Source organism: Stegodyphus dumicola, chromosome 7 (assembly GCF_044657685.1).
Source record: "Stegodyphus dumicola isolate Sdum_Otavi_A_Nest chromosome 7, ASM4465768v1".
Taxonomy (NCBI): Eukaryota; Metazoa; Arthropoda; class Arachnida; order Araneae; family Eresidae; genus Stegodyphus; species Stegodyphus dumicola.
Window position 1 is genome coordinate 91,320,036 of NC_140774.1, and position 23,416 is coordinate 91,343,451.

At 31.1% G+C, this 23,416-nt stretch overlaps 1 protein-coding gene across 5 annotated transcripts in view; it reads right to left on the bottom strand.

Annotated features, from left to right (window-relative positions):
* Positions 1–1,820: 1,820 nt before the first annotated feature.
* The window catches only part of LOC118200414 (RUN and FYVE domain-containing protein 2-like), a 133,665-nt gene continuing 112,069 nt past the window's right edge, over positions 1,821–23,416 (bottom strand). For 3 of the 5 annotated variants that reach the window (XM_085820593.1, XM_035372388.2, XM_035372387.2), the window contains 2 exons: positions 16,760–16,886; positions 1,821–7,615 (listed from right to left, as the gene is read on the bottom strand). In XM_085820593.1, the coding sequence (XP_085676719.1) occupies positions 7,460–7,615; positions 16,760–16,886 (283 nt within the window). In that variant the 3' untranslated portion in view covers positions 1,821–7,459. Of the gene's footprint in view, positions 7,616–8,865; positions 9,046–16,759; positions 16,887–23,416 lie in introns of all 5 variants that reach the window. The other 2 variants (XR_004760085.2, XM_085820594.1) reach the window with 2 other exon arrangements.

Consider the following 23,416-nt stretch of genomic DNA (forward strand, 5'->3'; position numbering starts at 1 on the left):
TTCTTTAAGACATGGGGACCTAGGCCTTTGGATTATAGTATGTCATCAGGCATGTTGCTTAAATTGTTTCTAAACAATCTAAAAATGCATTTCTTAGCCCATTATGATTTATAGCACATCAAAGCTGAGTATCAGACAGAGTACAGTTGCAAAAATTTGTAATTTTCGTATAATTTTAGATGATATATGCAAAGACATTCTAAAGAGGCTAACATGACTGGGGAAAAAAAAAAAAAAAAAAGAGTAACAGAAAGCAAAAACATTTACTGAATTTATCCTGCACTCATACTATTTTATGAAGAAGTTAACAGTAAATACTGTAACAAAAAATTAGTTTCTTTTTGTTTCAATAACTGCACAAATTATTTCATTTTATTGTTTAAAGCAGACAGATGAACATTTTAAAAAACTTTTCTTCCAAAGAAATTTTAGAAAGGAACTAAGATATGGGTATTGAAACAATAAGACTGATTAAATATGAGTTTAAGATATTGTATGCAACCATAATTTCACAAAAATTAATGCAAATGTGAAAGGAACATGGTTATGAAAATAAAAGCTACATAAGAATTAACTCTTTTCCCAGTGGGAAATTGCTGACTTAATACAAAATTATTGTTTGTGATATGAATCAGAATAATTTTGCTTTTACAAAAATGGCATTCTCATTTCCTAACATGCTGGCTTACAATTTTATTGAAATTATTACAGAAAAGGAATATTTACCATTTATTAAAATCTTGTGATGCTTACTTAAATTTACTAATAAATTACATGACACTGTAAACTTGACTGATAGTGAAAAATTTCACATTACATGACAAAAAATCGCACAAATTAGTCAACCATATTAAACTAGGAAACAATATTTTTTCATACAGTAATACTAACTGATTATTACATGCACTGAATTGGTATTAAATGGATTTTCATTACATTATAGTTGTAATTGGTATTTTTTTTTATTGATATGATGTTTGTTTCTCTATGCAAAATAATCCTCAATAAATTTTGGTTTATTTATTAGTAATAAATAACATCTCTTGTGTTTGGTTTATTTATTACTAATAAATAACATCAACAAGTCAAAGTTGATGTTAAAAAATTATTCATTTGACATATATATTATTATTATATGCACAGAAGTTATAATAAATGAAAATAATATTTAATCCATTCTCAGTAATTAATAATATAAAAGAATAAATTATTGTTACGTTTTTGTATTTAGTTTGCTTTTTTAGTAGAATTTAAATTAAAATTGTTTTATTTCCCCATGCAACGCGTGGCGAGTTTTAAGAGAAAGCTACGATGATAAAGTAAAAATACAGGAGCATGCACTTAACATTTAATAAATAGATATCTCATAATTGCTTTTGCATTCTAGAAAACTTGAGAAATAAAAATTACCATAATGTTCTTGTGCATGATTAAAAAGCTTTAAAACGCCAGACTGAAACATCTCAATTCAGTTGTTTTATGAGTTGTTTACTTAGTTCTTGTTGTTGATTGTAGCAAATTTACGGTGAGGTCAGATTATCTTTCTCTGTGTTTTGAATTGAGTTCTATTTATATTTTATTAGTTTAAAATATAACTACTGTGAGATATTGCGATATTATACGAATATCTCTGAGGAAATTTCAGCATTTTGTTTAATTTCTTGAACTAAGAATAAATTTTATTAACTTTTTATCGACTTGTGCATTCAATCCATTATGAACCCGTATGCATGCAACAGTATTGTACTTTTTTTTGTATATGTGCGAGCATGACTATACTCTTTTTATTTACTCCAAATTAGTAAATTTAAGACAAAAAATTGGCAAAGTAACAAATATTTATTATTAACATAAAAACCTTTAACCATTCGTGTGAAAAATGAAAAATATAAATGAAATTATTTACATGATACAAAGAACATTTTATATAATTATATTCTACATGCACATTTCATATAATTATATTTATTTAAACTTTACACGCACTTATCATAATATATATATATATATTGAGAAGTGAGTTAAATATGTTATATGAACAAATAAAAGCTTTTAAAAATGACTGAATACATTTACATAACAAAATACAATGCATATAAGATTAATTATTAACAATAAATATTTGAGAAAAATAAAATATAACTCCTTATAATTTTAGTAAATGTCCATAAATTCATACAAGAATATAATGTATAAAATTATTTGTTAAAAACAAATATTTGTAATAAATAATATACTCACTAATAAGACATGGTTATAAAGATGTTTAAGAGCTTTAATTTATTAAAGTTTAGTCTGTTGTGAAATTTTAACACTTACTTATTTTAGTGCTGTTGAATTTCGTATCTTTTTTCACAGAGATTATCTGTTTATTATGTAAATGAACAATACAGCTATACTACAGTATTTATTTAGGTCACAGTCTGGCCTGCTTGACAAGCAAAGCTCGTCTTACGACACACTGTAGCATTAGTCTCAAGTTAAGCAATGCAATAGCTGTTTTAGCCCAAAAGGGGCTATTAATCTTGAAATGGTATTTTGTGTCAGTTCACTATAAGCGGAGAATCACTTTTCAAATTGTTGCCATTGCTCTTTATGATTTTTAAAGAAATTAAAATCTGAAGAATCTGCACGAATGTATGTACTTTTCTCACATCGTGAAAAAAAAAAGGTGATTCATACAGCCATCTAATTCCAAATATCATAGTCCTCCACCTAAACATGCACTTGCAAACCCAAATTTTTAGTTTTGAATTTGCTTCACTATATATTTCATAGTTTGTAAATCTTTAATGAATTTTTGATTAACAAACTCAATGATTTGAGAGTGAGTAGTGGCAACACCGTACAGAATGTAACATCTTTATCATCAGCACGAGTGTGTATTGGAAATATAGCCCAAATGCTCTCGAAACATGCATGTGTGTGTAAATCCAGAGCACAAGATTATTTGTTGGAAATTTTGAAGATGTGCTGTTTTTAAATATTTTGTGATTTTTTTTGTTCAGTTGAATTTTATGTGGTGTAAGTGTGAAAAACATGATATTTAATAAATACAATTAACACACAAAATGTTAATAATAAAAAGACTAAAAAAAGTTTTGTAAACCAACTTACTAAGAAAATTCAAATGATAAACTTAGAAAAGACAGAAAAAATAGAAAATTGTATGCCAATACTTAACACTGCATTGGGAATCCTAAACTATACTGCTTTTAAAATTTTTGCAATTTTGATGTTCAATTGTATGGTGTAAGCGTGAAGAAAAGGATGTTTAATAATAAAGCTATAAGACAAAAGGAAATAGGTTAGCAGGAGTGAGTGTAACAGCAGACTCAGCAAGAGTGTTAAAAACTAACCCTTTTTGGCAACCACTAAAATCTGAAACCTTTCAGAATTAAAATAATAAATAAATAAATAAAATAAAGCAGGAGGAAGAGCACTTTTCTTATATAGAAACATCACTATAGATATATTATAATAAACTCAATCTAATCTGAATATGCTACTCCTAAATAAAAATACAGCACCAGAAGACGAATGAAGATGGACAAATCTATTCATACACAGTATGATCTTAATACTGTAATTTTTGCATAGAATGAGGATATACTGCATTACCCACAATTCAAGTTTATCTTTTTGATTCCCAAATAAATAGGTTTCAGTTTAATTTTAACAATAAAACCCTATTTAATTGAATTCAAAATTATCAAAAATCCTTACACTTAATATTTAAAAATACCTGGGAGAGGAGAAGAAACTAAGGGGCAAATCACTGTACTCTAAAATTGTAACAGACTAAAAAAAGTAAAGAAAAATAGGGATGCTTAGTAATAACCATAACGAGCATGATGAAAAATGAGGCAGATATCACTGATAAAATCTGACACAACAAACAATTTAACAGTATTTTCAGTACAGAAATAAAATTTATATATGTTTACATTGCTAAACTATAAAAACTTCTTAAAAAAAAAAAAAACTGTTCCAGCTGCAAAAACAGTTAAGTATAAAACAAAACTGCATTGATTTTTAGTGCATCATTATCAAAGTTGTTTTTTTGAGCATATTATCACTATTAATGAGATACATGTATTCTTGATAATTCCAGAAAAGCCCAAAATAGCTGAATAGATAAGCTACTGAACACTGACAATTCATGATGAATGAATGGTTTGGCTGCATGTAACTTTTTTCAGGTATAGGATAAATATAAGCACATTTCTCTTATATTCTCCATCAAGGATCCCTTCTAAGACAAGGTAGCATTCAATGCTTTGCAACAGGTAAATAACCTAACTTAAACTTGCTAAAAAAAGTTTTAACTTAAGTGGTATAGTCATCCCTTGGAAAAAGAAATATTCAAAGAAACATTCAGTGGAGAAAATCTAATTGCAAATTAGAAATCAATTTATACATGTACTAATTTTATGCAAATTATATTTCATGTATTTTGTATTGAATACTGTAATTATCAGTACTAAATCATACTGTGAAGCATTTAAGAAATTACAGTAAACAATTCAAAACTGATGACAATTTTACTAGCAAGAAGAGTTTGTTACAGTAAAACAATGTGCAATATAGTTCGCTTCCTATTACATGTTATTTGAATAATTCAAGCTATGAAATGTCAGGTATCTTTCATACACTACAACATGTGTTATCATCAAGTTCTTTTCACTTAAAACTTTAGTTATTTAATGGTCCAGACAATAATAAAGGTGTTTCTTCCATGAGATGTGGGTAAAAGATTCTGTGGTAAATTTTCTAAATATGAGATATACTTTATATTGGAATTATAAAAAGGGTAGTTTGATATTTAAGCAACATGCAAAAATGGCTCAATTTTTAAAAATTCTTTACACTTCATTTTTTTCACATTTAAGCAGTTACTTTATTACATAATATTTATTAACCACAGCTCAATAAGAACTAAATCATCAAGAAGCCTAATAGTTAATTTTTAAATAATGTTTTTTAAATAAAATTCTATAAATTAGATTTATTTATTTCTTGAAAAACTCTAAAATTAATTTTTTAAACTTACTACTTTTGCTATTAACTTCAGTTGTTATTAGAGAAAGTAAATTATTATTGATATGGTTAATCACATTCATTAAGACCCATTAAAATTATTGAAATAATAGAAAAATCAATCCTGATAGTTTATTACAAGACAGAAATACTGCAAAAACCTTTTTGAGGGATTCATATATCTTACAAACAGACTGAATATACATGTTATTGACTATATATAGACATGTTATTTATTATAACCACTTTCTGAAAATGTTCTGAATAATGTTTTATGCTAAAATTTATTAAATCAGGTTGAGTCATAAATAACTTCCAATGCAGGCAGGCAGAATTTGTATTTGCCCACTATGAGTGATGGGAAAACAAACTTTTGCTTTCACTTGATAAGGATTCATTTAGTATTCTGATTACTTTTTGTAAATGTTATATGCAACAGACAATGGACACACTTAAACAGACAGTGGAAAAGTGCATATTTGTCATGTGATACCTAGAGAATTTAAAAAATTCAACGATGTTACACAACAGCTAAAAAAATATGCAGTGTGTATGATGAAGAACTAATAACCAAACAAGCACTTAGAAATTGGTTAGTCAAATTTTGTTCTGGAGATACAACCTTAAAAGATAAACTTAGGGTGGAATATCATTTTGACTTTGACAATGACCTTTTAAAGGCAATACTGGAACAAAATCTACATCAATTAACAAGAGGTATAGCAGAAAGGCTTAATATATTACAACCAACTGCTTGTCACAAGCTGGAGGAATTAGAGAAATTCAGCAAGTTAGGTAATTGACAAACTCGGTGAATATTAAGATCACATGTCAATTGCCACAAGTCTGCTCTCAAGTGTCAAAATCGAGACTTTTTTTAAGATGGGATTACAATAGGTGATGAAAATTGGATTGTCAATGATATTATCATCCACAAAAGACAGTGGCTTGATAAGGATCAACCACTCCTCACAGATTCGAAAGCAAACATGCACAGCAAAATGATTTTATTATATGAATAAACGGATTGCCGAAGTGTAATTCATCATGAGTTGTTGAAGTCAAATTTAATGATTACTACAGATACATTCAGCAGCTGAAAAGTATGCACGAGAAACGTGCATGGCCACATACAGCAATGATGACCCCCCAAAAATTCTGAAGTTTGGAAGGTCTATTTTATTATATCCACCCTACTCCACAGATCTTGCCCTGACAGATTATTACTTTTCCTGTTTTTTACAAAACTTTTTTAATACAGACACCTTCAATTCTGAAGAATAAGTCAGTCAGGCTGTCAAAAATTTCTTTCAGTCCAAACCAACCAAATTTTACAAAAAGGAAATTGATAAACTGCCATGACGATAGGAGAAGGCCATACATAATAAATAAATTGTATTATTTACTGAAAGCAAAATAAATGTCTGTTGAAAAAAAGAAGTTATTTATTACTCAACCTAATATAAGAAAAGTTAGTCAGAACAGATAAAGGATTGCTCTTTCATACAGCTTTAATTTTTACACCTAGTTATTTTATGCATACAATAAAACAGCCATTATAAAGCATATCCTCCTTTCCCATTGTAACAAATACTTTTCTACCTATTTTTAATTTTATCCTTATCATGGTGAACAGAAGATCAGAAATTCTGTATAGGAACCAATAGATTTGGTTGCTATACAGAATTTCAGATCTTCATCATCAGCTTTCTAAATTTTTTTTTAAAAGCATATTTTTTTTCTGTTGTTATTATTACTCAGAAAATGTAATTTTTTATTAACATGCAAATTGATAAAAGCTGCCATATTAGTATTTTTCATAATAAATATACATAATTATGTAATTAAATACTCATAGTTTTTCTGTTTCTTACTCATATATAAATATTTGTAATTAAACTTCCTGCTTCTGATTATTTATTACAAAACATTAATATATTAATTCATTAAATACTATACTACTTAGAAATAAATGTTACTTCTGTGTAAATCAAGGCAAAACACTAACAACTGATGCTCATGTTCAGTTAATACATATTCACATAAAGGCAAAATACCTCATTATACTTTTAATTTATAAATCCTCTTTTTAACTTATTTTATATTAATAGACATCAATGTAAAAATATATTTTCTATACATTTCACTGAATTATTCATATTATCTCAAGATGAGCAACATTTCAAGTAAAAACTCTTAATTAGATCTCACAAAATTTTGTTTTACACCTCAATAAAAAATTTAATTATACAATTAAATATACATTTTAATCCCTTTAATCACAACTAAAGGGAAAACATTTTATATAATACAAAATGCTGTATCTCTTGTAGTATAAAACCTAGACGTTCAACAATTTTAAATATATATGTGTATATTTATACAAAAACACTTTGGTTGTTTAATATAATGCTACATTTCACTCCATCATCCATTCGGCTGAAGCAGAATATCGCTGCAGTAGAAGGGTATAACATACGTCACAAACTCTGACTGGTTTTGCTGAAGATGGTAGAGGCATAGTGTTATCTGAACATGCATTGCAAAATATGTCACCACAATGCCTACAATGATGCTAAAAAAAAAAAAAAAAAAAAAAAAAAAAGGTTTAATTTCTAGGAATATTTTAAACTTAAATAATATATACAGATATATATTTAAACTAGAAATAAATAACTCACATCAAAGGACCATAAAATTTAATTTCATGCAACATATAAAAACAATATTTTTCAGAAAAAAAGAGAGAAAACTATTATTACCATTAATAATGATGGACTATTAGAAAACACCTCATCTAGCCAACTAGCTTTAAGCTTCATGAAACTAATAAAGGACAAACACCCTTTTAACTTTACTTATTTGGACTTTAACTTATTTGGATCTTAACATGATTTACTACCAACATATCACCATTTCTGATAAAGGATATTTTGAATTTAATACCAACAAACTTATACACTGGCACTCTAACATTTCCCGAAAGGTTTTGACTAACAACATCATCAACCAATTTCTGAGGATTAAAAATATTTGCATGCACATTTATATTTTAAAAATGAGCCTTATTTACTTTCCAAAACACTCCTTGCAAACCAAGTTCCATTTTATTTTATTAAAATACTTTCATAAACTTGGCTTTAATTACACATAATAAAACTTCTAGTTACACAAACTTGGCTTTAATTACACAATAAAACTTTTAGTTATATATGAAGCTTTAACTTAAACTGAAGGATGTTATTTGCACAAGAGTACTTTAAGTTAAAAATGTAACTACAGTACAAAGTCTTTAATCTGGACGTCCATAATCAGGAATGATCTATAATCTGAACCTCAAAGCTACAAACTTTCTGCCCATGCGTAGTACCTTTACGCATGTGCATATGCATAACCCATGTGCATAATATGTTTATGCATGTGCGTAATACATTTATGCATGTGCGGTTAATGTATAACGGATGGTATAAGCTAGGCTAAAATTATCTAATCATCTATTTCAGTTAATGTTGCAGATTGCGTTGCTCCTTAATCTTCTAATTGGATCCGGCTTATTATTTTTTTCAGACTGTTAGAGCAATTTTATAAAAGGTAAGCTTGAACTTTCGATTATGTCAAAAAGAGTTTCCGATTCTGGAGCTGCCAAAAGATCTACAAAGCGAAAGCATGTCTCGATGTCCATCAAACAAAAAGTGGAATTGCTGCAAAAAATGGATAAAGGCATATCTGTCTCAAAATTATGTGAGGAGTATGGCATTGGATGACACAAGAAAAAAGAAAAAGGAACTTTTTGAATTTTTTGTGGAAGCATCTTAAACAACTTACATTGAAACAGTGGCATAGCTAGGGTGAGGCAAGGGAGGCATCTGTTCCCGGGCGCAGCATCCAGGGGGTGCCAAATTGATGGTACGAAATTTTAGAATAAAGTGTTTTCCATTCGTGGCAAACAGAAAGGGGTGCAAAATCTCCAGTTGTCCTCGGGCGCTGAAAATCCTAGCTACGCCTCTGCATTGAAAGAAATGTTTAATAAATTAAAAAAATAAATATTAAGCTCTTTTATTTTTCCTTGATACTCTTTAGATCATAACTGCTCTTTATTTCATAAATTACGATTTCATATTTTTAATTTTATAATTTCTGCATGCCATCTTACCAGATTTAAATTGATGATCTATAATCCGGAAAAAACCCTGATCCGGAATTGCCGAAATCCCGACGAGTCTGGATTAAAGACTTTGTACTGTATTTTTCCCTGAAGCAAAAATCTGTTATTAACAGCCTAATTTCTCTTCAAGTGGCATTACTGTCAAAAACATGAAAACTGTATATTTGTCTGTTTCTTCTATACTTACAGCTTCCACAGAATATTATTTTTTAATAATTTATTTGAAAATTCAGTTTCCCAATTTTACATAAAAAAAATCTCTGCAATAAGCTCTGCATACCAAATAACCATTTTTTTGATACAATTTCCATACCAATCACTGTTTTCTTTAAAATTGATGCCAAATGGCAACCCTTCATTTTCCCCACTGTTTTAAGTTGTTACTTGGCATTTAGCGCAATAGGATACTGAAAGCAATCAGTAAATTTTTTTTCTGTATATTTGACATTAACTGAAGGTATTTTAATTAAATTTTTTGTAAATTTTGATTATCCGTTATAAAATTTTTTAACTATTTTTGATTCTATCAATTCAATTTATTTATAAAACCATTTTTGAAAATACATTTTAAAATATGGATTTTATTGTTTGCATTTTTTCCCCTCCAGTATAGAAATCCAAACACAGGGGAATGGGTTTGTGAGCATTTTTGTATTATTATAAAATTCAATAAAAATTTTTCAAAACCACTCACAATGTAGTAGAATGCCTTTGGATATGGCCATTTCCCTGATGAGCTCTAAACTCAGGGAAATAATTATCATGATTCCATATTTAAAATTTAAATACTAAATTAAAAAGAACTGTATTCAGTTTTTTTTCCAAAATACTGGTTTTATATCTTGAATTTTGAAATTAATTATTTTGGTCTTAGGAGGGCACTATTAATTTACTTCTAGTATAAAGTATTAAAGCTGTTTTTGCACTAAATATCTATTTTTACCAAATTGTATTCATATTTTTTCTTGAAATTTGAATACATCTATAGATATATATACAAACATACTACATATATATGTGTGTGTGTGGCGTGCATGTTGTTAAATATAAATTTGTGATTATGTATTCTCAGCTTACCAATAGATGGTGGTAGTGTTTATTTGTGATGTTATAATTGTGTATATGTAGTAGTTCATCTTTGATGTTCATGAATAAACATTGTGTAGAGTAACACTCTCTCTGTTTATTACTTTAAATTTGATCCAGTCTGATTTATTGTAGATGTATACATTTTTTTAATGGTGCCTCCTTACTCAGATTATTACAAATTGGAATAATTGACAGACTGAACATTTCAAAAATGGAGGGCATTCTTGAAAATTTGAAAAATAAATTATCTGTTGTGAGGCAGTTAACTACAAAACTGTTAACCAAAGTCGAAATGAATTTAGCAAACAATAGTCCACTAAATGAAAAATTGAAATAATTAATGATTTTTATGATAGCTCATAGAGAAAATCAACAAGCTGAAATGTTTAGATTTAGAAATCGAAACGAAAGTAACTTTGGAGGAGACTGAAAATGAAGTTATAGTAAGTCAAGAATACTGGGATAAAACTGCTATGTGGGAGGGGGATAGAAGATATTTTTGAAAAAGAATTCAGAATGTTCTAAAGCTGCAGTACATTAGAATGAAATGGCGAATGTTACACTTACAGAAGAAATGAAAGTAGTGAAGGTATCATGTCTGCAAATCGGAACTTATAATAGAGATTCATGTAAATGGTTGGACTTTGGAACCAGTTCAAAAATACAATTTACAATAACAGTGGACTGGAAAAATTTATAAATTTGCATACCTAAAATTTTACTTAGTGCTTGCTTTAGCTGCCATTTCCAGTTTCCCTTTAAGTGGGCAGAATTATGATTCCACATTAGAAATACTGTAAATGTTTCAGAAGACAAGATGTAGTTAGTCATCACTTGGCATACAAAATCATCATTACCTCTTGAAACAGTGGGGAACATTTCAAATGTTAAAGCCCTGCATAAACTGTATGATGAATGTGAAGTCAACATCCAAAGTTTAGAATCATTAAACATTACTCCTGGAAGTTATGGAAATATCCTTTGTCCTATAATTTTGCAAGACTAAATTTAATTCCAAAGGTATTAAATTTAGAATTTAATTGACGTTGAAAAATAGAAGCAATATTTGATGTAAGGAAACTTACAGAATTCTTAAAAAAGAAGTTAATTGCTGAGAAGTTTTAAGTTTGATAAATTCTGCAAAAACCAATCAGAAACTATGCATTCGTCAAAATGAACAACATACGAAAGCTTATCCAAATTATAAACCAAAAATTCTGACTGCTTCAGCTTTGTCAACAATTGGATACAAATGTATATTTTATGATAAAGAAGACCCTACGAAATACAAATGCACTGAAGTGAATTCCAAAGAGAAAACAACATTTTGAAACAAACCAGGAGGTGTCTTCTGTGTTTTGGAGCAATCAATTGTAAAAATAAACACTTTACCTGCAAAAATTATCATGGTAAACATCATGAAAGTGTTTGTATAAATCCCACATGAGCTGTATCCACTGTAAAAAATAAGGAAACCGAAACATCGTCGGAAATTGTTCAAATCCTTTTGCTAAACCTGGATCTAATATTACTTGTATGCTTCAAATGGTGTACGCTATGGCTGAGGATAGAAATAACATTGTATTGTGAGGTGTCTTCTTGACAACAATAGTCAAATCTCTGCAATTAGAGAAGATTTATAAAGAGAATTAAAATTAGCAGTGAGAGAGGAAACTATTTTAAATCTGCATACTTTCCGTGAAAAGAACAGAAAACATTGCCATTGAAACAAAACTGAACTTATTCTAAAAAATACTAATGACCCTGCAAAATACATAAATCTTGAAATCATCAAAGTACCATTCATTAATAAATGCGGACATATGGGTACCAGATATAAAAATCAGTTAAAACTCCAAATATTCGGCATCACTTTAACCCCTTCGAGCCGGGTAGCAAAAATGCGTGTTTATCACGGAGGCCGGCAGTGTCTTCCGCGAGCGTCTCTCCAGGGCCGGGGGGCTTTTTTGCAAGTATCAAAACATTGTTTAATAATGCTCTATAGAGTATTTAAAAAGCTTATGCTTTATAGATATTTTTATATATATACTTTAATTACCTTATTTCTTGTTTAAATGCATATTTTACACATTTCATTTTAATTAATCACAATTTTATGACTTTTAAAATTATAAATCTGAAAACTAAATATATTACTTAAAATTCTCTTTTCGTATGAAAAATTTGAAAACAGGGATCTACACACAGTCTTACGTTACATTCCTTGAACTCGTAATAACTCATTTGCCGTTTTGGAGGATTTTTCCGGGAATGTGAACAAACGAAGCATCGTCGTCTCATTTTCTTATCAGTCTCTTCTGAACAAAGTTTTGGAAAATGTCTTTCAGTTAATCTTTCAGAATCAATATCAGAATATCAGAATTTCAGAATCAATATCTGAAATATTTTGCATCATTTCTGCTATTTCATGCTCTGTTAAACATTTTCGACGCTTCGACATTGCAACGGTAAAAACAGAAAGAATTCACGTCTAACAAGATCTAATTATTTTCTAAAAACTGAACTGTAAACCGAAATACTCAACGCTTTAGCGCATATAAAACTTCTACTTACAATAAACAACTACCACGTGCGAATAAAGTACGATTTAAAGAGACGTCATAAATCACGCCATTCGGAAACATTTAGTTCCCTGTTTGTTTATATAATCAAAAACACGTGTATGTGAGTCATGCTTCTCTCATTTCGAGTAGAAGGTCTAATGTACATGTATCTGAAACCATATGGACATACAGTGCCATCTTGTAGCTGAAATTATAGTTTCTAAAACGTTCCAGGGTACTGGCACGAATACGTGACAGTCGTTAGTAAACGGGAAAATGCTCTGGCACGCCTGCGTGTCGGCTGGTAGGTGAGTATGTTCATTGCTGGCACGTAGATGTGACAGTCGGCATGAAGGGGTTAACATACTCCAGTGGCACCAACAGAATGAACCATGAGATTTCCATTTTAATCAGCATGGTTATTATATGGAAAATAGCAAGTGAAGAAATAAAGAGAATAAACAGTAATGCCAGGGTGATGAAAACCTAGTTCAGTTAATATATAGAAGGCAGAGTTTCTTCTTCAGATTTTCAAATGCACAATGTATATTTAAACATAAGTGTTGAAGAGAAGCCTTTAAAAAGCATGGAATCATGTTGTGAAATTCAATCTATAGGAATAAAAAATGTTTCTGATCAAGAACAAAATGAAATGGCTTTATAAATATTTGAAAACAACACAAAAGGGTGAAAGATATGAAGTTAAGACTTCCACGGAAAGATAGCACTGAATGTTTACATTAAGCATCATTTAAAGAAATTTGAAAATATCTATCCCAGAATTGTATAAATGTTAGAAAACTTTGTGTATATTGATAACTTTATTTGTGGATCAGATATTGAGAAGGAAGCTGTACAAATATATCGTGAAGTTAATGATATAATAAAAAAGGCATCAATGACTCTGACCAAATGAAATTCTAATTCCGATACTTTAAAGAACCAGTATTAATCAAATAACAACATCGTCAGTTTTAAACTGCCGACTGTGAACCCCTCAAAGATTTTTGGGCTTCAATAGAACACTAATAAGGATATCTTCTGTTTCAATGTTCAAGATATTATAGATTTTATCTTGTTACATGATCAAACAAAGCACTGAGTTTTGAAAGCCACTTCAAATATCTGTTGGGTTTCTTGCTCCATATTAGATTCAAGAAAAGTTCTATTACAAGATTTATGGCTTAATGGTATTGATTGAGATGAAATCATCAAACCAGAATTGCAAGACAAATCAAACAAATGGTGTAGGCAACTATGTGATCAACCAAATACTCAAACATCTCGTTGGTATTTTCATGATGTTGATGAAATGCCTAAAGTGTTGGAACTACATTTTTTTTTTTTTGTGATTCATCTCATACTGCTCATGGATCTGCATTGTATATGAAATTCCGTAAGTTAAAATGTTCTGGAGCAAGTTTAGTTCATCTCAAGAAATTATCTTAACCAAGACTCGAACTCGTAGCAATGTTAAGTACAAATTTTATAACTACAGTCTGTGTGCATTTTTTTTCAAGTGAAGATTTATTTATGGACTGATTCTCTTATTGTGCTTCACCAGATAAAGAACTCATCATGGTGATGGAAAACATTCATACAAAATCGCATATCAGAAATTCAAGCTAAAACATCATTGACTATGTGGTATCATTGTCCTGCATCAGACAATCCTGCCATTAAAATCACACATGGTGTTAAAGTGAGTGAGCTTGTAGTAGAATGAGTATGGTAGGTAATAATGCTCTCTGTTTATTACTTTAAATTTGGTCCAGTCTGATTTATTATAGATTTAATACATATCTTTAGTGTACATATAAAATTTTCAGTTTCAGTTTCCAGTTTTAAATCACAGCCTTTGAGATACTTGTACATTACTTTCATAAAACTACAGACAGAATAATTTATTTTTTGTCACTTATAGTGGAATATAAATATATATGTTACTAGAAAAGTTTGAAATATGGCATTCTATAGAATGCCTAGGCATTGTACATAAAGCTTAAAACTAGCCAGCAATGTATGAAAAAATCCCGTTTATGATACCTTTTGTGTGTATTTAAAGGAAACGAATGATGTACTTGCATGCAAAAAATGTTATAAAAAATGCACACCATCTGTGGCCATGCTAGTAAAGATGATGAAATGGATGTTTTGTGCACCCTTTGTTTCAAAACTGAAAATGCTACTGTTCTAAAATCAATCTGGAAATACAAGCCAAAAAAATTAAAATGAATTTGGAAAAACAATTTCCCACTTCTTTGGGAATTACTCTGCAAGTTCCTACTCCTGAGGTCAAAAAGGGGGAGGTGATTCATGCAATATATTGGCATGTTTTATGTTCTATATTCTATAGAATGGTGGCGTTTCATACTTTACCAATAACATATACAGTCAAATACCGAAAATCCGCCAACTCCTGAAATCCGCGTTGCCTCTCAAAATATAAACATTCAGCTTATAGTTTCCGGAAACCACAACATTGAGAACGAAATATCAAAGAAAAAGTACTAACAAATAATGACGTCATAATTACCAAATAATAATGAGTCATAACGGAAATACTAAATTATTGACATCATAATAAAAGTTGTTTTTCCCTCTAATCTACATCAAGGTAAGAAAAAGCAGACGATTCACTCAACTCTTCTTTCAAGTTCACGATTCACGTTGCTGTATTTTCTGAGTTTTGCTATTTCACGAGACTATTTAGTGCTGCTTTTTTTTTTTATCTGGATATTTTGTGGATAAATTAAGAATATTTTAAATTTCAGTCCTTTTTAACACAATGACAAATAAGAAACGCATTCACAATTTTACTGCTTGCTACGTTGAAAAACGTAAACACGTTGCATTGACGGTAATGCAAAAAGGGCAAATTCTGCTAAAGATGGAGGCAGTTTCCACTCCTTGGTTTATAACAGACTCGTATGGAATTGTGACACGATTATGTATGATATATGGAAAAATAAAGAAAAGCTGTTGAAATTTTACAGCAATCTAACACTGGAATCCGAAACCGGAAATCTTTGCATGAGGTGAAATCAACAAACCTGGATGCTGTGTACATATAATACAATGAATAATATAATCAATTTATATATGTAATAATAATTTAATGCATATAATAAATTATTGCAATAATGTATATAATAATTTAGTTAAATGTATCTAATACACCTTATTTATTTTGCACTTTGAGTCTGAATATTATGATTTATCTTTTCTGTCCTAAAATCCGCACAACCTCTGGTCCCAAGCTTTGCGGATTTCTAACTGTACATTAAAATAAACAAATAAGTTTAATTTCATGCATGTATCAAAAACACATTCATATCTGAACATAAATATAGGCACTTTTCTATTTGGTGTGTATACAATTGATTACAAACAAAGTGTATACACGTATAAGTGTTTCTGATTCTGGCATGTATACCCACACATAGATGTGTACATAGCAGGGGCGTAGCTAGAGGGGGGCAAGGGGGGCATCTGTCCCCGGGTGCAGAATCCAAGGGGCGCCAAACTGATGTTACGACATTTTAGAATTAAATGTTTTCCATCCTTGGCAAGTAGTAGAGGGCGCGAAATCTTCAGTTGTCCCTGGGCGCTGAAAACCCTAGCTACGACTCTGGTACATAGGTATGTTTCTGAATCCGGTCTTAATAACAGAAAAATACCATAATATCTTTAAAATCGGGTTAGCTAATTAGCAGTAAATATGCAAAATTATAGTCAATACTCTCATGTAACTCAATTACAAAATCAATAATGATAAAAATTCTAAAATTTGTTACACATGTAAAAAAAATAAATTTTGATAAAAATGGTATTTTTAACGTTGAATTACTTGAAAATACTTAGAAATCATAGAAAGACATTATATAAAATCAGTATGCACCTTTCGCCTTGCTACTGAAAAAGCTTTATTACATTGTCTACATATTGTTGCTTGTTTATCATGAGTCCAGACTGCTTCCTTCAGAGCCATTTGATTTTCCTTCATATCTTCTATTTTTAGTTTTGATCTAAATTACAATAAAAAATGATGACAATTTCAAATACAGAAACTATATAATATTAGGAGAATTTTTTTAGTAAAAATTTTAACATAAGATCATATATGTTTAATAAACAAATTTAAATTTAAAATATGTTTAATAAACAAATGGATGATTATAGCAATATTTGAAATATTACAAACAACAAGGTCCCATTACTTAAGGATGAACAAGCTTTTTTTTTTTTTTTTTCCCATTGAAACATGTAATGTTATATGAATCTTGAAAGATCAATAAATACAAAATTAAATTTATATATTAGCTCACATTTGGACTATAGATTTTGAAGATTTTCTTATGAGTAAATTACAATTGTGATGATTATTAATATCAGCACTTCAGTAAATGCTATTTAAAAAAATAAATGATTACATTTACTTAAAATTAGACAAAACAGTAACCTTATGTTTACACGCACGCGCACACGCACGCACACACACACGCGCACGCACGCGCACACACACACACTATTTACTTAATAATATTTATTAATTGATCATATTATCTCCTAAAAGAGAGAATCCCATACTAGTAAGTTATATTTGAAAGATGTTTTGAAGTAACTTGGAAGTTAAATGTTAAAAGTATTTTAATGGGGACTGGAATTAAATCATGAATAACAAAATTTCAATTGTAAAACGATTAAATTAAATGCATGTAATCATTGTCATTGATCGGAAATTACTTGACTTTTCAAGGGGAACAAACCAACTCCCGTTCAATGAACAATAATTAATAAATAAATACGAAGGTGTTTCGTCTTTACTCGAGCAATAAGGCTAAGAAGCCAAACCGGCAATTCAAGTCAGGCCAAATATTTCCGTGAGTAGAAGGGATTATGAACCCATGCTGATATTCAAAGAACTTATTCCTATTAAGCATTTTAGCCAATTCAATTTTGAGTGAAAAGCAATTTCTGCAGTAAATTTCGATAATGCTCGAGTAACCATCCCCCCTATATATATATATATATGTAATGCTATTTTTAAATCAATTGATTAAATTAAATTCTATTAATATTGCTTAATAATGTGTTGGCGATTCTCTACCAAAATTGCATCCCTGCTCCTAAATTTTGGCGAAATCCTTTCTTTAGTATAAAATATATTAACCTGTTGGCACCAACCAAATCGCCAAACTCATAAATCTGTCATATTACATAAAGTACTTAAGAACACTCCTGATGAGAAGATAGCGTCACCTCGTGATTTCAATTAATATCACTGATTGGATGAGCCTCGTGACGCACACATAGGTATAAATAGGGCTTCTGCTCAAGGTACGAAAAAGAACGCTTGTGAGATGGATGCTAAAATAAACCTAGCACTTTATATTCCAAAATTTGTCTCATTCCTGTTGCCCCGGCTGCAGAAAACAAATAATGTATGAGAAATTACATTTCATATATATATATATACATATATGTAGTACAAAGTCCGAAATCTGGATATCCATTATCCGGAATGATCTAAAATCTGAACCTCAAAGCCACAAACATTTTTTTTAATGCTTTACGCATGCACATTTGATTTTTCCTTCCATAATAAAACATGCGGAGATTTTCACTTAAAAGTTCCAATTCTTAATTTCACTTAGGCACTAAATAAAATACATAATTATGGAAAAACAATCATGTAAGGAAAAATTTATGAGATTAATAATTTGGCTCCGTAGCTGAGTGTCTGCTTGGCATATATCTCAAGCTGAAACATTCACCTATTTTATATCCCTGACAGCGACTTGGCGAGTCATTATTTATGTAGGATTTACTTTCAAAGAACATGGTAGAGCATGACTTAAGCATAATTACTGCTTTATTTTTACTAATATTAAATAAATGAAATAAAAGATAAAGTTAATAATTCAGATGGCGATCTCATGGTGAAAGCAAGTCCAACAGTTCTACAGGATTCATGACTAACACACAGTCCTCAATAAATACATTCATGGGCCTGTCTGCCCTAATATGGCTAGCTATATAGACAAGCATCTTGGAGGATCTGCGGACTGTCTGCCCGCTTATTCCATTCCATCTTTCAACTCGAAGTTATCCGCTCTGTGCTTCAATTACATCTTAATTTCAGTACTTCCAGTGGTCGTCTGCTGCTCTGCAAGCTGCGCTACGTCATGGCTTGCTGAGTTGAAGTAGAAGTGAAGGTAGTCGAAGAATCAACCTCCACATTTATTATATTTTGCTTTCATCACCGCATGTTTATCAATACATGACAGCTTCAGTAATAACTCATGCAGTAATGTCTAAACATTTTTTTTATATTAGTAATTGAATAACAAGAGTTTGGCAACCTTTTAACTAACATTTTAGCTAACATTACGCTTGGTGATGATTACAGATTTTTAAATGCTTTAAGAAATGTTGATGAGGAAAAATTCAACAAAATTTTTTTCATATGCTAAAAATAAATTTTGTGAATAAAACTCATAAGCCAAAAGATTACATTTAGTGGTATTTAATTAAGAATAACTGATATGATATTCACCATAAATCCAGAAGTGGAGGCAGAATATGTCAGCACCGAATAGCAGAATTTAGGGAAGACAAAATTTTTGGAATTTGGGGAAGCACCGAGTCGCAAAATTAAGACAAACTTTTCTTAATCGGAAAAATACATGACCTTGAGCATTTAAAGGAGTAATGTTTCCCCCGTTATATATCTTGCAAATAAAAGAGCATGGATGACACAAGCGTTAATGAATGATTGGTTTGAAAATCATTTTATACCTGAGGATCAGCAACATTTGAATTCGGTTGGTTTACCTGATGACTCAAAAATAGTCCTGATTGTAGACAACTGTTTGGCTCATACTTAAAGTTTAAGTTGAAAGATAATGTATTTGTATTATTCTTCTCTCCCAATTGTACATCTGTCATTCAGCCTACGGATACCAGAATAGTGCGCATGCTGAAACGCAAATATAAAGTAGCATCTTTAAAATCCATGTTATATTTCTTGAACAATAGCAAGACTATTCAAGAATTTTTTAAATATTTTAGCATAAAATCTGTGTGGAGCATCACAAGATCATTGGAGGATGTGTCTTCCAGATATGTTAAAAAATGCTTGGCATAATTTATCACCAGCTACCATATTTCATGGTGAGGACGATGAAGCTGATAGCCACGAATTTGAAGGTTTTTTTCTGATATCGCAAACTAACAAATGATAACAAATGAAGATGATATAACAGAAGTTTTTCATTGTGATGACAATGCCTCAATCATCAATCAATTAACAAACGGCGAAATCTGTAGTGTGGTTCTAGATCCAGAAAATACTGCTACTGACAGTGAAGAAAATGACAGAGAGGTTATTGAAAACGAAAAAATTTCGATTGACAAGTTCGACTGGCAATTGGTATTCAAACAAATAAATATTAAGATTTTTTTGTAAATTTTGATACCCTTTAGATCATAATTGCTCTTTATTTCATAAATTATGATTTCATATTTTAATTGCATAATTTCTTCATGCCATCTTACCAGATTCAAATTAATGGTCTAATATGCGGAAAAATCCCAAATCTGGAACCGCTGAAATCCCGACGAGTCCGGATTCTGGACTTTGTACTGTATATATGTATACATATATATAAGTAAAAAATAGTTAAAATTAAACTTTTTTTAAAAGAGAGATTGACTTGAGTAAATTTAATAGTGACAGGAAAGTTGCTGTCAAGAGATTATAAACTACTTCACGGTAACAGATACATAAAAAATTAATAATACTCATTTGAAAATGTATGCAAAATGACTGTAAATTATAAGCAAGAACTAATAATACTAATTGCCAATTTCGCTCAGAATACAGTATTACATAATAATAATTTTGCTGAAAATAACTATACCAAAGTTCCATTTTAGATATTGTTGCGTGCGTACGGGTTCGTAATGGATTGAATGCACACGTCGATAAAAAAAAAAAAAAAAAAAAAAAATTAATAAAATTTATTATTATCAAAAGAAATATAAGCAAAACACTGAAATGTCCTCAGAGATATTCGCACAATATCGCAATTTCTCGCCGTTAGTTATATTTTGAACTACTAAAACGTTGAATAGAACTCAATTCAAAACACTGAAAAAGCTAATCCGATCTCACAGCGAACTCGCTACAATCAATAACAGCACTAAGTAAACAACTAATAAACAACTGAATTGAGATGTTTTTCTTCGGCTTTTGTAAGCTTTTCAATCCTGCAGGAGAACATTCTGGTATTTTTCCGATTTTTTGGCTATCAAACGAGTACAATTAAGAGATATCTATTTATTAAATGTTAAATGCGCGTGCTCCTGTATTTTAAATTTTCCTACGTAGCTTTCTCTTCAAATAAATCACGTGCTGCATTGTACGGGGACATAAAACAATTTTAACTGATTCTACTAAAAATAGAAAACTAAATACAAAATTGGTAACAATATTAAATCAAACTCAAAGTTATGTATGTGTTTGGATCATTTGGCAGTAATACATCTTATTGGCAGTTCAAAATGCAATTTAAAAATAGGTAAATTAAAAATACGCAAATTTAAAACTTTGAAATTGAAAATATATAAAGAATCATAATTAAACTAACTAAAACTTTACTGTGAAATAAGTCAATTTGTAGAGACATTAGGTTATTTTTGATGCTCAGAGATGTGAAAAATGAGCAATGTCTTTGCCGGGACTCGAACCACGCAACTCTCGATATGCACCCAGTGTGGTCACTATTCCACCACGAAGACATGCTAAGAAGGCTGGAGAAATACCTTATATACTCCCGCTTTTAAAGGGAGACTGAGATTAGGGGACCCGATCACCAAATCCTGGCGGTGGAGAATTATCATCCACCACCGTTTTTAGTTCGGGGGCCACTGTAGAGACATTAGGATTTTTTTTAAGTACAAAAGATGGAAAACGAGTAATGACCTCGCCGGGACTCAAACCACAGATCTCTCGATACGCGCCGAGTGTGCTGACCATTACACCACGAAGGTATGCTAAGAAGGCGGGGGCAATACCTTATAAGTTAACAGTTTTTAATTAAAAGTATCAGTAAATATAAATATTAAAATCAAATTATTTTGGAAAAAAATAACCTTGATCAAAATTAGACCTTATTAAAATTTTAAAAAGTGTGAATTTGATTCTGTTTTTATAACAATCTCTTTCTGAAATTTCGTGAGGCATCAGGGAGGGATTATTATTCAATACATCATCTGTGACTCAAATGTTTCATTCTCCTAAATTTATCATTTATACACTGCTCGACATTGAAAATGCAACACCAAGAAGGAAGGGTCAGAAATTTACGCAAATTTTGGAGTAGACGCACGTCACTGAGTTATGCGAATGATGCGAAATGTGCAGCTCTCCGATGCATGTGAAGTAAGATATAAGGGAAGGAATGTGCAGAATGGGCAATATTTGTGTCATTATTTCTGCCAGAAGAATTATCGAAGAAAGTTGGTTTTTGTCCCGGAGGATACGTGTAATAGGAGAGAATGCCAAACCGCCATCAACAAAGGCACTTCCGGCAGATAAATGATTTTACGAGGGGTATGGTGATCGGACTGAGAAGGGGGGGTTGGTCCTTATGTCAAATTGCAGCTGATACCCATATGGATGGGAGCAAGGTGCATCAGCTATGGAGAATATGGTTGGAACAAGGAAATGCGGCAAGAAGGAGGGGTGCAGGCGCAGCCCAACTGATGTCAGCATGCGTGGGTCGACGCATCCGCCGACAAGCTGTGGCAATCCTGCAAGTAACTTGTACCATGATTCTGCAACATGTGCAAGATACCCTGGATATTCTCGTGTCAACCAGAACCATTTCCCGTCGATTGGTTGAACGCGGACTGCACTCACGGCATCCGTTAAGAAGACTGCTATTGACACCACAGCATAGATGCCAACGTTTAGAATGGTGCCGGACTGGAGTGATGTGGATGACAGAATGGCGAAAAGTCGTGTTCTCAGATGAGTCACGCTTCTATTTATCCAGTGACAGTCGTCGCATATGCATGTGGTGTCGACGTGGAGACAGATCTAATCCGGCAGTAACTTTGGAACGCCCCATCACGCGACAACGTGGCGTAATGGTTTGGGGCACTATTGCCTATGATTCCAGGTCACCTCTAGTTCGTATTTAGGGCACTATGCCCAACGATACTTGGATAATGTACTGCAGCTGGTGGCAATCCCCTACCTTCAGGGCTCCCTAATGCAAGTTTTCAGCAGGATAACGCCCGACCACACAGTGCTTGCATCTGCTAACATGCTCTGCAAGGTATACAGCGGCTTCTCTGGCCACCATACTCTCCTGATCTTTCACTACTCGAACATGTGTGGGATGTGATTGGATGCCGTTTGGAGACTCTGCCCCTGCCTCATTCAGAAGACGAACTGTGGCAAATGGTTGAAAGGGAATGGAGAGCCATCCCTCAGGACACCATCCGCACTCTTATTGACTCTATGCCTAAATGTGTTTCTTCGTAC